Here is a 14,550-nt window from a genome sequence, read left to right on the forward strand (position 1 = left end):
CACAAGCCTTCCGGGTGTGTATGGTCCTCTCATGGGACACACACAAACACACACACACACACAAATGCTTTGCAAGCCTTCCCGAAACATCATTGTTAAATCGTGTAATAGGGGTGACCATTAAAGTTATGTTCAATGAAGTTAAGTCCTGTTAAACAAGCGTCCCTTTTCAGCGTTGAAGATGGAGGGCATATGTTTCTGATTATATGTGAGCGGGGAAACACAATAGCTCTCTTCAACCGGGTTCTTGATCCTGTCCACTTGGATTCGGCCTGACACTTTGCCACAATTCCCGGCCACAAACAGCGACAAGGAAACCTGAAACCCGTAAACAATCCATGTTTCTGCTTTACTACAGATTTCTCGGCTGGAGAAGGCGAACCGCCGAGTTCACTAAAACGTAATCTGATTACGGGTTCTGCAGGCCACAGGCTGAAGAGGATGGGGGGGGGGGGGGGGGGGTGCGGCTGTGGCTGTGGCCCGGGTCCAATAGAACTACATTATGGAATAATATGTTGAGTCCATTTCTATATAATGTCTATTTTGAGATGAAAAGTACTTTTGCTTTTTCAGTCAGAACCATTCATTCAGCCAATGACTTAAAGGTACAACTTGATCCACATCATTGACTCAGCTGTTCCTTCACCAGGTGCTGAGATTTGCAAGGCAGTGTTGTTGAACTTTATGATACATGATGCCTTCTGCAGATGTTTCTATTGGATCGCTGCTCTAATTGGTTGCGTTTCTTTTTTTCTGTGGCAGCTGTTCCTTCATGCAATGACAGCATCATCCGTTTAATGTGTGCAATGTGCGCACTTGAATTTGTACATTAAAGAGCAATGGAGGAAATAGTATGATGTTGTTACTGAGTCAAAAAATTGGTGAAGGAAGGAAGTAGATTTGGATGGGTGGGTCAACAAAATGTCAAACTGTTTGCTTCCCGTTACATATGATATATGTTAATGTGTTCTTATTGTGACCATGAATGCTCCCAAGTCTTAATCAATAGGGGTGTAAGGATTCTCCAAATCCATGATTTGGTTCTGACTTTGATTTTTGAACCATAGTTCGGTTCCACACTGCTGTCTTGTATGTACCCATGTGTCGTGGTTCTGTTATCTTGTATCATGACACAAGATTGTGGATGTATGTTTGTATCACATTCTTAGTCTTGGTTTCATAATTGTTTCACCCCTATTAACCAAGAAGTTCTTCTTTTAACCATGACAACAAAGGTCCCTTAAAGGTCCCATATTTTACACTTTTTTGTGGTTTTAAGGACTAAAAACCATCTCAGTGTAGTTTTACATCTCCTCTCTCAGGCTTCTCTCTGGAGCTCTAGTAACAATAGGTTGGTGAGCCAATCAGAAGAGCGGCTCTGAGTCTCTCTTCTGATTGGCTGACTGTTTTCTGAGTGATCTAATAAAGATATAGCAGATTTCAGGTAAACACTCGGTGGAAACCAAATCCTGCAAGGCTTGGCTGAAAGCGGTGACTTTTTTGTTGTGACATCACAAAGTTACAGAAGTCCTGATGGGTCATTTTAAGGCTCAGTTTCTGAATACAGACTGTGTGCATTTCTTGGACTGAGCACTCTGATACTTTCAAAAAATTAATATAGAACCTAGACCTGCTTTATAATCAAAAATACATGGAAATCTCACTTCATGCAATATGTAACCTTTAACCTTAAAGTAAGGTGAAGTAACCCAGTGTTTGCCTAACCTTAAAAAGAAATAGCTCAACATTTTATGACATACTCTTACTCGCTGCCTTAAAAAGCCAGAGAGAGGTAAGAAGACCACAAAGAGACATGACTATTAAGAGATGCAAAAAGCTACAAACATAAAATCACTACAAATGACAAAACGCAACTACAAAGAAATGGAAAATAACCAAGAACACAAAACAACAGTAAGGTAAAGGTTATTATATTACTAAAAATGGAGGCAAAGAGACCGCAAAGAGATACAAGAGACACAAAATATCCACAACAAGAAAACAAAATGAAACTACAAAACGACTACAAAGAGAAGCAAAATGACTCCAAAGACATGCAACACGGCTGCAAACAACTACAAAAGGGAGACATAAAACAACTACAGAGATATGCTAAATGACCAAAAGAAATAAAGTGGCTACAAAGAAACAACAAATAGCAACAAAGAGACAACAAAATTACTTAAAGTAGACACAAACCAGCTAGAGAGGTAAAATGATGATATAATAAGCAGACATACAGAATGTGCATAAGCTGTATATGGAGCTCAGCATCCATACCACTGTGTTTCTCCTTAAACAATCCCATTTCATAATAGGAGGCAAAGAACATACAAGAAAGAAAGCATACCATGAAGGTAATTTCCCAATTATGTTTCATTTCCTGTCGAGCCAACACACTTTTACACCGTCATAAATCATAGGAAATATCAGTCACCATAAATCATACATGGAGATTTAAATCAGCTGTTTGTATTATCCGGTGCCTGTATCTCAGATGGGCTAATGTGTGGAAATGTGTGATAATTAAAGCCAGGCGCTCCCTCTGTGGGGAATATTGTTTCCCAATGTCCACTTAACAACACTCTGCTCAATACCTCCTTCAGTTTGTTACAACTGTGCTAACAGGGCCGCAGTAGCAGAGAGGAACTGTGGGACCAGTTGATAAAGACCTCAGGATTTTGTGATCACAACTTGACTTTTGATGGATTCTAAGATTGTTGAGATCAAAGCTGATTTTTATTTGTATTTCAAATCTTAATATTGTTCAATGTATTGTGCCATGATCAATTCAAAAAATTAATTTGTCCAACAATTATGTTTTTAACCAGATATCTGCAAAGCTAATGACTCACACATTAGTGGCAACTTGACTTTGTGCTAATTAGCAATTTTTAGCATGCTAAAATGTTTGAACATGGTAAACATTATACCTACTTAGCGTGTTAACATTGTCATTGTGAGCATGTTACTGGTGTTAGCATTTAGCTCAAAGCAGCACTGTGACTAGTCTCAGACAGCCGCTAGCATGCTCTAGACCAACATGGAGGACCAACTGACGACCCACACTGCCATCCATAGCCACACTGCTATCTGAGCAACATACTCAGTGAAGTGAAATGCTTGCTTGGATTCATCCCAGGGTGAATTTTTTTTAAAGTAGGTCTCAGTCAGGGAAAACAAACACTCTGAATACCTCTTATCGTTAACTGACATTTGTTGCTAAATTTAGGTCTGTCAAGTCTGAGTGAATGGGTTCCTTCCCGCATCGGAAAAGAATGAGCTGATTGTTAACCAGCACACAAATCACAGGCGCCATAAATCACAGCCTTTAACCAAACATATATTTCATTTAATTCAAAGACACAAGAAAAACAAAAAAATAAATCAGAAGTTTTCACCTCCAGAGGTGATAACTGAACCTGCAGCTTTATTACGTGTGAATGAGATTAAAGTGTTACCGAACTCATCTTGTAACCTGCTGACAAATGAGCTGCTGTGGCATTAAAAGAAATTTACTGAACAGTGTTGATGTTTCCAAGATTCTGTCTTCAGAGTCTGTTTTAATACAACTGTACAATGTCCTCAAATGGTCTGCAGTTTGTAATTTTTAATACAAGGTTCCTGATTTGAAGCTGCAAGATAGCGGCTGAAAAGTAGTTGTTTTTTTATAACTCTAGTCCTGCTCAGGCTCTCCCCACTTTCGCCTTGTCAGTCCAGGTTTTGAGAGAGGGGGCAATATCGCTGGCATGCCTCCGCTTTGATTAAAGGAAATGCTTACATCACTCCGTCTCCAAGAGAAACAAGCCATTTGCTCTCTGCAGATGGCTTCATCCAATGGCTGAGGCGCTTTACAAGGGGCAGGCAGACAGGTGCACTCACTGCCGACTGTATGAAACACAGACAGACATGTTGCTGCTGTTGTGTGTGTGTGTGTGTTACATAGCAACAATAAATCTGTACAGCTTTACAGATTGTCAGATTCTGCCCTCAAATCCTGTGCTCTTAATGAGTTAAGGTGGGGGTTCTTAATCTGCAGATCAGGGTCCAAAACAGGACGTAAGGTTGTGTCAAATGGGTCATGACCTCAGGAGTGTGAGGGTATGTTTAAACAGACTGGATCCAGGGAAAAATTAACTTTATTGTTTGGGCTTTAAAAGCTTTAAAACCCCTTTACAAAGGGATCAGACACTTGTTAAAGAGCTGTTGTTTTTTTTCTACCTTGGAATGAAACTTAAAGCTGCATCATTTAATGTAAAAAGAAAATGTTAACACTTTCAGTGTTTCAGCTTCATTGTTTGAATCAGGCACCAATAAAATGACCAGTTCCTTTTTATACTCAGTAATAATAACGGTATGTGTGGCTGTTCTCCCTTTTTTCCTCTATAGTTACACAATTAAAAAAGGTTTAAACACAAGTTCCCCAGTTTGTTTCCAAGCTGGTACCCAGTATCATTTACTTCTTTCCTCTAAAATGTCCAGTTGTTACTCCCTTGTTCCCTGCAGTTGTTTCCTTCCACCATAGATAGAGTCTATAACTATTTTACCAGTACCTTATTCATACAGTGAAACTACCCTGTAAATTTCAGGCTGTAACATAAAAAACAGACTTTACATCTGAATCATATTTACAGAGTAATTGAGTATTATAGACATATGCATGCTGTAGACACTTTACAGACATCATATTACATAATTCTTTGGCTGGTTCAAACCATATTCAAACATTAATACAGCAATGGCTGCTTGGAAATGAGAACTATGAAAAAATACCGTATGCAGCTTTAATGCAATTCTTCTCCAGAAGTCTTTGAAGGTCCCATATTTGACACTTTTCTGATGTTTTATTTATGTTTTGATATATTTGTGGTTTTAAGGACTGTTAACCATCTTAATGTAGTTTTTACATCTCATCTCTCAGGCTTCTCCCTGAAGCTCTAGCAAGAACAGGTTGGTGAGCCAATCAGAAGAGAGAATCTGAGGGCTGCTTTGTTGTGACATAATTTTAGGGTTAAGTTTCTGAATATAGGGAGTGTGCATCTCTCTGTGGATTGAGCACTTTGATAACTTCACAGTGTTACTATAGAACGGCTTAATAATCAAAAAAGACATGGGAATCTCATTTTATACAATATGGGACCTTTAAATGTTGAACACTCTCCCTTTACATCAGTAAGAAATAGCAGCTGTGGTCATCTTATTCACAACACCTACACTTCCTCTAAGAAACATCAATAGAAACTCCTCAAACCACTTAAACTATCTATTCATATGTTAAGTATTTAAAATAAAACAAATATTTTTGTCAAATATGGTGAAATATACTGTATGTAACCAGGTGAAAAAGCTTGCAAGGAATTTATGGGATATGATGAAGCCTGTGATCCAGTGTTAAAGTCAAAATGTTTAAGTCAATTTTAAAGGATCGAGAAAAGAGTACTCTTGTTCAATGTGACTGCTCCTAAATTTTCACTGAAATCTTTTTAAGAAATTTTACCTGTGTATGTATCATAACTAGATCTTAGTGTCACACATTAACTGGATATTGTGTTCACTCATTTGTAGTGTGTAACAGTTGTATTTGCTTGTTTTGTTTGGCCAGGTCACTGTTGAAAAAGAGATTTTAATCTCAATTAGAGTTTTACCTGGTTAAATAAAGGATGTATACTAATTCTCACCAAACATTAAAAGCATTGAACTGGTGAAACATGGGTTGACGTTCATTGTGAGGCATGCATGTTAGTATGCCATTACCAGGATGTGTTCACACTGAAGTATACAGCCAGTATCCCAGAATGCATTTCACACAAACCAGCAGCGACAGCGACGACTGGCAGGGATTTTAGAGAAGGCTGGAAGCTATTACAATATTTGCTAATAACACTGTTAGAAGGGTCACTTTTTAAAGTTTGAACATTTTTGAGAATATAACCATATGGACTTACAATTTTCAGTCCATATATATGAGCAACATCTATTCTCTGCTCTGATGATATATAATCTGCTCTCAGAGATTTGGGGAGTGCAGCCGGCCGGTGTAGTGTAACGTAATGTCCTGGGTCCAGAGGAGCGCATTCACATTTGTACAGGATTTGTTTCTGGCTAGTGCCAGGAACCTCTGCCTCGTTGCTCGTCATCGTGATTTGAAGAGTCACAGTGCATCATGGAGCACTTGAGTATGTCCCGTATGCTTGCGGTGCACACTAAGAAAGTCATGCAAATCTAGTATCAACCGGGTACACAAAATTCACACACTATGCAGTTGAACGCACTACATACTCATTTTGATGTCACACTTAGTATGAATGGTACCTTAGTAGGTGGTTCAGAATACAGCCATAGACTCTATGTCATAGCCGTTCCCCTAACTGTTGCTGCTTAAAGTCCCTAATGTCTGTGTGCGCGCGTGCAGTGGCGTCGCTTGATCTAGAAGTTTGGAGTCTCGTCTATTTTTCACGCATAATGTGCACATTTTGCAGCAAAAACAGACAGAGAAAAGACTGGTTGGCAGTTATGTTGACATCATACCAGCAACATTACACAAAACATGCAGCCGGTGCAGCAGATCAGCAATGGCAGTCGCAATGCACGTGCCACGCACCCAGTGTGTCTCTGGCGTAAACAGACACGACAAACTGCTCATTGAGTGTTTGCTGTACTATTTAAGCACATCCCCTGTTACCACGGTAACCACTGGAATCTTCTAATCTACCAGGCGTCCTCTGAGATGTAGAGAATATGACAGATGTAAATCCAAGTGCATGTTTATTACCAGACACACATTGATAAAGAGATGTTGCCTTTAATACCTGTGAGCTCATTTTCATCACCTGACTTGCAGCAGTTCGTTAAGCCAACCAATGAAACGCTGATGTTCCAAATCAAACACAGTCATTCTTGGGTTAAATTGTGATTTGGCCTCTGAAGATCTTACAAATTCCTGCAATAGTTTAGTCTACAGAGACTCGGAGCAGGGCAAAGGTTCAAACTGATAGGAGTTTGGAGCACAGTCAATTAGACATTTTTTATTGAAGAGTAGTTTATGCAACTTTCCCACATTTGGAACAGGTCAGATTAGCACTTCATCACTGGCTGGTATTTATACATCAGAAATTCTTCACATGCTTTACAAAAAAAAAAAAAATCTCGGATAAGGCATACAGACGACTCCTCATTGTACATGTGAACGGGGCAAAGGCACAATGGCAGATAAGTGCTGGAAAAGGGCATTTTTGAGTATAATTCACTAATGTTTCCATAATGTTTCTGTTACACACAAACTTTTTACACCAATCAGGACGTACAGTAGATACAAATCTGAAGGGAAAGAAAAAACAGAATGGGCAGTCCAACTTTTCATCTGACAGTGTCTCCGTTTATCTGTTTGTTTTCGGCTTCTCCCGGAGGCATCTTGCTCACCACCACCAACATCAACATTACACGCATGTTTTAGTGAGTGGGTGTTTAAGAGCATCACCTCCATGAGTTTATCTTCCTCTGTTTAGTCTTTAACAGTCTTTGGTATGCAGCCTGTTAGTCCACTTGAGTGTGAAGAATGATGTCTGTTGCATAGCAGTGAGTTCGGTCACAGTCAGCTGAAATAACAACTCTTTTGCTCAGTGTTGATCTTAAAGTTTCTTAAAAGGTCTTAAAGGTTAACAAACAAGTCTGTCTTTCCTCAAAGTGAAGGGCAGTAAGTGTCTTTCTCTCCCACCTTTCTTTGCTACCTGCAACCGCAGGCCTCCACCACCATGTCCTCATACTGCTTGTAGACGACGTTATTGGACGAGTCGATGTAGAGTATGCTGATCGGCGTGAGTCGCGTTGGGACGCAGCAGGTGGGCGGCGCCGACTCCGGGTCCATGGAGTTGATCAGGGTCTGTATGATGGCGTGGTTGGTTGGCTCGAGATGCGAGCGGATGGGGAAGTCACACGCGCCGTCACAGTGATACGCATTGTACTCCAGCGGCGCGATGATCCAGTCATCCCAGCCCATCTCTTTGAAGTTCACGTGGAGGTGTTTCCGGTTGCAGCGCGGCCTCGCCTTCACTGCCTGGTGCTGGGGGAGGGACTGCGGCTGCTGCAGAGGTTTCTTAGCCCCCCTTGTGGAAGGGGCTCGGCGCATTCGTCTCTGGGTGAACAGGTATTCGTACACGGTTTTGTTGTCATTGCCTGACCGCGCTTTGATCTCATTATAGAAAAGGTCGCGCTTCTTGCTTCTGCCAAACGCCAAGAAGAAGGCCTTTTCCTTGTTGGTCCTGCCGGGCCGGGCGAACCCCAGAGTGCGCAGGTCCATAGGCCGACCGCCTCTGTGCTCCAGGGCCTCCAGTTCAAAGCACAGCTGCTGGGAGTGCTGGTGCTGCGGGTTTTTGAAACCCTTGAAGATTTTCCACACGTCGAACACTTCCCATTTGCTGCCAAATCCAATGACCAGATCCTCGATGGTCTTTGTCTGCAGCAGAGCAGCCTTTTGTTTACCTGAGGCGCAGGTGTAAAGCCTCAGGCATGGGGACAGGCCTCCACCCCTTTCTCCTCCTCTCCCTCCATCAGAGGCTGTGGATCCCATCAAGGCTTTGCGAGGGTCAGACAGGCGCTTCCTCAGGATGCGAAGCTCGGCCCCCAGGAGCCCATCTCGTTCCAGAGAGCTGATGTTGAAGTAATACCTCTGCCGTCTCAGCTGGGGTCCGCGCTCATCTGCGAGGAAGGACAGAGAGAGAAAGGCAATGTTAAAAACTGACTAAAAGGCAAACACACACACACACACCAAGAAGTGGGCAAACACACAGAGAAGTAAAATCACTCGCAGACACACATGTAACATAAAAAGTGCAGGTGCAAACATGACGGGTGAATGATAAGCCAGCATGTTCACAGGCACAAACAGATGTAAATACACATGTGGCTGCACAGACAAACACAACGGCAGACATGAAAACATACACGCACACTAGAGCCACAATGATAAGTCAATTAAACAGAGAAAGAAAATTAATCTGCAACTATTTTTAAAAAAAATCAAATAACTGTTTTAGTGATTTTTAGTCACATTTCTGGTTCAAGCTTCTCAAATGTGAGGATTTTATTCTTTGTTTTGGTCATTTTAAACTATTTTCAGATATTTTATAGACAAAACAACTGAAAGGTTTATTGAGAAAATAGTCTGTAGATGAAAATAATGGTCAGTTGCAACTCTAATACACACATACTGCCAGCAGGTGGTGAGGGATAAAAAACTGAAAAACACAGTCAAGGGTAAGAATAACAAAAACTTTTCCATATTTCCTTACAGCATTAATATCACTTCTGCAGGTAGATGCTAACACACACACACACAGATTTGTACTTTCTAATTCTAAACTCAACTGTAAAAACCTCAAACAGGTCTTGAAGGTGTGTCCTCACTTCTCAAAAATGTCCTGAAGCTGTTAAAACCAAAGTGGTCTCACACACACACACACACACACACACACACACACACACAAACACCAGGTGGAGTGAACTGAACAGTGTGTAATGTTTTCTTTTGTTGTCAGTGAGGGAAAGCAGTGAACCTCCACATCCAAATGGAATCCAGTAATGAAGCACACACACACACACACACACACACACATACACACAGGCAGCGTCACATGGACACTGTGTGTCAACAAGTGAACAGTGATGAGACTCCTGTAACCATAGTAACTGTACACAACAAAGATGGCGTCAGCTGTAGCTTCAAAATGTTTCAAAAGTACATGAATAAAAGGTAAAACTGCTGACAAACATGAGACTAAAATGGACTAAAATCCTTTTAGTTTTTGTTGACTAACTAATAAAAAATTAAATTTTAGTTGTACTGTTGGGTGGAAGTCTGTATACACAGTATACAGGCTGTTTGTGTCCTCATCAGAGCAAAAAGACATAAGACTGGGAGACAGATATGAAGAGGAAAAAACTGAAAGAACACAAGATCTATAATGGGATGAAAGACGTTTCTGCACCTTATATCACATATTTTGGTAACTTGCATAGACATCTGTAATCATGTTATGTAATTATGTGTTCAGGCTGTCCATCATTACATCTGGCAAAAACATTTACTTGGACTCAAGGATGAACTGATTTAGAATGAATTGGTCAAAGGTCAAGGTCATTGTGACCATACTCAAATTATGACACATTTTAACTCAAATGTGTATAAGGATAAAATAAAGTGATGACATTTTATATGCAAAGGGTCAAAGGTCCCCTTCACTGTGACATCACAATGTTCTGCAAAAACACTAATGGCCATTATTCAATGCTGTTACTCAGGGAGGGGAGATTGTGACCATATTTCCTGCAACTTGGCTGGTTGGCGGAGGGATACAAGCACAAGGCGGTGATTCTAGTTGTTAAATTGTTTTCAAGACAAACCAGTAAAATGTATTTGAATACTGTGGCAGCACATGCAGACGTTTTAATGGCTAAACTGTGCAGTGCAAAGAAATGCGTGCACCCCTTTGACTTGTTATTTCTGTGTTTAATGTGACTACCCTGTGACTGTAATATGTAACATGAGACTAAGTTACACTGGCTGACGTGTAAGCAATGACGTGGCAAATAAGAAGATGTAAAGCAAGAAAGACAGAAAAAGGGGGAAGTGAATATGAACGTATGAGGGGGAAGAAATGTGTCAGGCCATCAGTTACACCTCCTCTCTGCCCCTCAACATGCGGAGGAGGTCACTGGTGATTTGCTGAGGACACGCTAAGCAAATAAAGCCCAAATTAAAAGTACATTAAGTGCTTGAAATGTAAACCTTTAGCAGGGCTAGAAACATTCAACTCTGGTCATTAAAACATTGTTTTAAACAGTTTTACACCGTAAAGATAACATGAGACAGGAGGGGCCGCCCTACTTGTGGATGTGAGGAGTGTTTATTTACCCTCCTGAGGCCGTATATCACTGGAAGCAGCGGTGCTGCCAACGAATGACCAGATGGCTGGAAACACACACAGAGACACACATACACACTTACAGACACCAAAATGCAACAGCACACACACACACACAAATACATAAGTATGAATGCACACATCTACATGCATGTGCTCAGACATGTTGAAGAGTTTAAAGCCCCTGAAAATCGAGGTAAACTTCCCTATCATTGAAGAGGTAAACATCAGGACTGCGTGACAGCGCTGGAACATGAGCAGACAAACCCACAAAGATGTTGCTAAATCCTGAATGGTGCAGGAAGAGCACAAAGAAATAAACAAATACAGAAATCTCTCATTTGAAATTACCCAAAATGATCCAACTATTGCTGGAAATTGTTCATAGCACGAAAGAAAGTGGTTTGATATTTTGGGAAATACACATCACTCTCAGTCTTCAGGACCTCAAGCAGGTCCAGTTGGGCTTCATATGGCTGTTAGAGCAACCATGATCTGGATGACCTGAACACGTCACCGTTCACACGGCCTGATGTTCAGCAGTGAGTCAGGCTGATTTCAGTACAGTAGTAAGTTTAATCACCACTTTCTTTGGATTAAACAAACATGACCTAACGTGTGAATCACTGAGCTGCGGAGGAGCTGGTACTTGGATGTTGTTTCCAGTCTTTGTGCTAAACTAAGCTAGCGTCACATCGTGAGATGGATATCAATCTGAACATCTAACTCTCTGCCAGAAAGCAAATAAACACATTTCCCAAAACGCTGAACTGCTCCACATGCCGGTGACATTTACATGTGCGATAGTTCACTCTGCAGCTCACGGCAGCTTCCTGCAGCTTTGAAGTCAGTTCCAGCGCAGTTATGAGTAACAGAGTCATCTCTTTTCCCATCATTCCCTCTGTGTACGAGCAGCTGACCCTCCTGACTCCCCTCCAGATGCTCTCTCTTGTTCTAACTGCTCGTACCGCATGGACCCCAGAACACAGACATGTCTGCATTTGGACAATTTACAGTGTTCCCTGCACCGCCCACCTCTAGGAACCTCCCGGCTGGTGTTTGACCTCCAGTCCTCTCCCTCAGATCTCCCAGCTCTCTCCACACTCTGCCTCGGTTTCAGCCCTCCTCCTCATCCCCATGTCTCAGCACTCTCCTCTAACCTTTCCCTGGATCCTGCTGCCCCTGCTGCGGCTCCTGTGGTGTCCCCTCTTTTGTCAGTTTTCCTGACTAATCACTCTGCAGTGAATCATACTCCAAATTATATCAATGAGCAAAACTGATGTCAAACTCAAGAAGAAGAAGTTACAGTCCTTCAGCAATATAATAATTCACACTTTAAGTCTGTAATGCTGCCACATGTCAAGGAGATATTTACCCTTAGAGGAGTGACATGGACTTCCTCTAATGCTGAAGCAATGGAGATGACTGACAGCTCCATGTAACAGGTTTCGGTCTATATATCACCTGGATGGTATCACAGTGATATTTAAAGACAATCTTTGAGAGGCACATTCAGGCGATTTATCCCAAGAGAATTAAGATCTGTGTCTTGTACTGAAACTGAGGCTTCAATTTCAATTCACAGAAATACATAAATAACATGTTTCTTAAGTTGAATTATTTTTTTTCCCTTCACAATGACTCCAGAACCATTTACTCTATGTGGAAGTTCAACGTGATTTTAGAACCTGAAAAACTTCCTGTATAAAACTCAAACTTCACCAGAAAAACCTGACTGAACTGACAGAGAGAAAACTCGCAGAGAAGTTGAGTTTACCTTGTCCTTTATCCACGAAGCTGGTGATGGTGTTGGCCAGCCCCGCTTCATGCAGAGCGCTGCTGTTCAGGTCCCCGGTGGAGAGAGACCAGTACAGCGACAGCATGTAGTCGTGAGGAATCACCAGCGGCTGCTTGTGATGCGCCTCCCGGTCGCTCAGTTTCAGGGCCTTGTAGCTGGATCCCCGCTGCGCCGCCGGAGCCGCGGGCTGCTGCTGCTGCTGCTGCTGCTGCTGCTGCACAAATGTGGCTCTTTGTAAAGGCGCGCTGCGCTCTGGGGCAGCTGCTGCTCTCGCTGCAACTTTCCCAAAATTTCTTCCCGAAGAGCCACCGCCTCCGCCTCCACCTCCAGCAGCCACAGTCCTGACTCCTTTCCCAACTGCATGTGAGCTAAAAGCCGCGGGAGCGTCCCCGCCGGGCAGCCAGGAGCGCACAGCCTCTTTGCGCCCCAAGCTGAACGCTCTGTCTCGGTGCTGCTGCTGCTGCTGCTGCTGCTGCTGTGCACGGTTCACCGGCACGGCCCCGCCGCGCAGTGGCGAGGATGAGGAGGCAGATGCCACCGCAGTGTCTGTGCTTTTAACCGCAGCCGCCTCTCCTTTGATTAACGGCGGACCTGCTCGGATACGCGTGATCCTCGCTGGACTCACCGGGGAAAGTTTCCACGCCCCAGCACCGGTCACCGGGTGTCTCCCTGCTGCGAATGCGAACCCGCCGATCCCTCCACCGGCTCTTCCCTGAGCTTGCTCTGCGTCCCCGCCGCCTGCAGCGCGCTCCGCAGCCTCTCCAAGCCGGTAGCGCTGGTGCTCGCTCGGTCTGGTCCGGCTGAGTGAACCGAGGACGGGGTGCAAGTAAATGAGAGTCCAGCAGCTCAGCAGGAGACAAAGACGCTTCACAACTTTCATCCTAAAGCCCTTTTGCCTTTTGCGAGGCCGTCATCGTAGTAAACCTCAGTCTGTTCAGAATTACTGGACCTGTTCGGTTTGAAAAAGAGAGAGCAGTCCGGTTTGGTCCGAGCCTTTCATCCTCTGAGATTTCTCTCCGCTCTGTCAGAGGGGGGATGAATAAAAAGTGCTTTTCCCATCTGAAATGGACTCTGGACATATGCGAGGTTGTAAAAGCAAAGATGTGGACTATTACTGGGTTTTATGAACTGAAGAAACAAATCCTGCAAACCCTTATTCTCCCATCCGTCATGTATAAGAACCATAGTGCTGGAGGGATCCCGCCTGCGACAGAAAGTGCAGAAATCCAAGAGAAAAAGTGGACTTGCATTAAACACTCCGCGGCTCTATTCTGCTGGATATCTTGTAAGAAACTTCTTTAAATCCCACTTTTTTTTTTTCCAAGAGAGGCAAGAATGGCGTAATGCCGCTGCCTCCGTTTTTTTTTTCTCTTTCCCCTCAAAGTTTGAACTCCGTCCAGTGAAAATATTTCACTCACACACCAACCTGCAGGTGCTCGAAAAAATCCTCCAACAAACCTGAAGCGCAGGAATTGGAAACGGAATTCCAGAAAGCTGTTTTAATTACCCCGTGATGTCATGCTGTCCGAAGTCATTTAACAGCAATATTTCTTCTCAAATCTTCCTCCCCTCTTTCCACCAATGACTCACTCAAGCTGTAAGACTAAATGGCACAAACCAGACCCCCCCCTCCCACCCCCCCACCCCACTCAAAAAGAGTGAGAGAGAGAGAGTAAAGAAAAACTTTCCTGTCATTTAAAGTGAGTCGTTTGTTTTTTTCAATGCTTCTTTCTCTAAACAAAAGGGGATAGAGGGGTGTCAGGTGAATTTAGGGTTACACAGACACACACACACACATACACACATACACACGCACAGACTCCCACTCTCAGT

General features: G+C 42.8%; 1 protein-coding gene across 1 annotated transcript; it reads right to left on the reverse strand.

Moving 5' to 3' along the window:
* Window positions 1-7,005: 7,005 nt before the first annotated feature.
* Window positions 7,006-14,144, reverse strand: gdf5 (growth differentiation factor 5). The gene is made up of 2 exons (XM_071495024.1): window positions 12,697-14,144; window positions 7,006-8,694 (listed from the first exon to the last, which is right to left on the reverse strand). Exons 1-2 carry the CDS (start codon window positions 13,595-13,597, stop codon window positions 7,724-7,726), a joined length of 1,872 nt encoding a protein of 623 aa, XP_071351125.1. The 5' UTR covers window positions 13,598-14,144; the 3' UTR covers window positions 7,006-7,723.
* Window positions 14,145-14,550: the final 406 nt, after the last annotated feature.

The sequence above is a fragment of the Trachinotus anak genome, unplaced genomic scaffold (genome assembly GCF_046630095.1).
Source record: "Trachinotus anak isolate AG129_WGS33_773 ecotype Australia unplaced genomic scaffold, CSIRO_AGI_Tana_v1 ptg000013l, whole genome shotgun sequence".
In the NCBI taxonomy this organism is placed as follows: domain Eukaryota; kingdom Metazoa; phylum Chordata; class Actinopteri; order Carangiformes; family Carangidae; genus Trachinotus; species Trachinotus anak.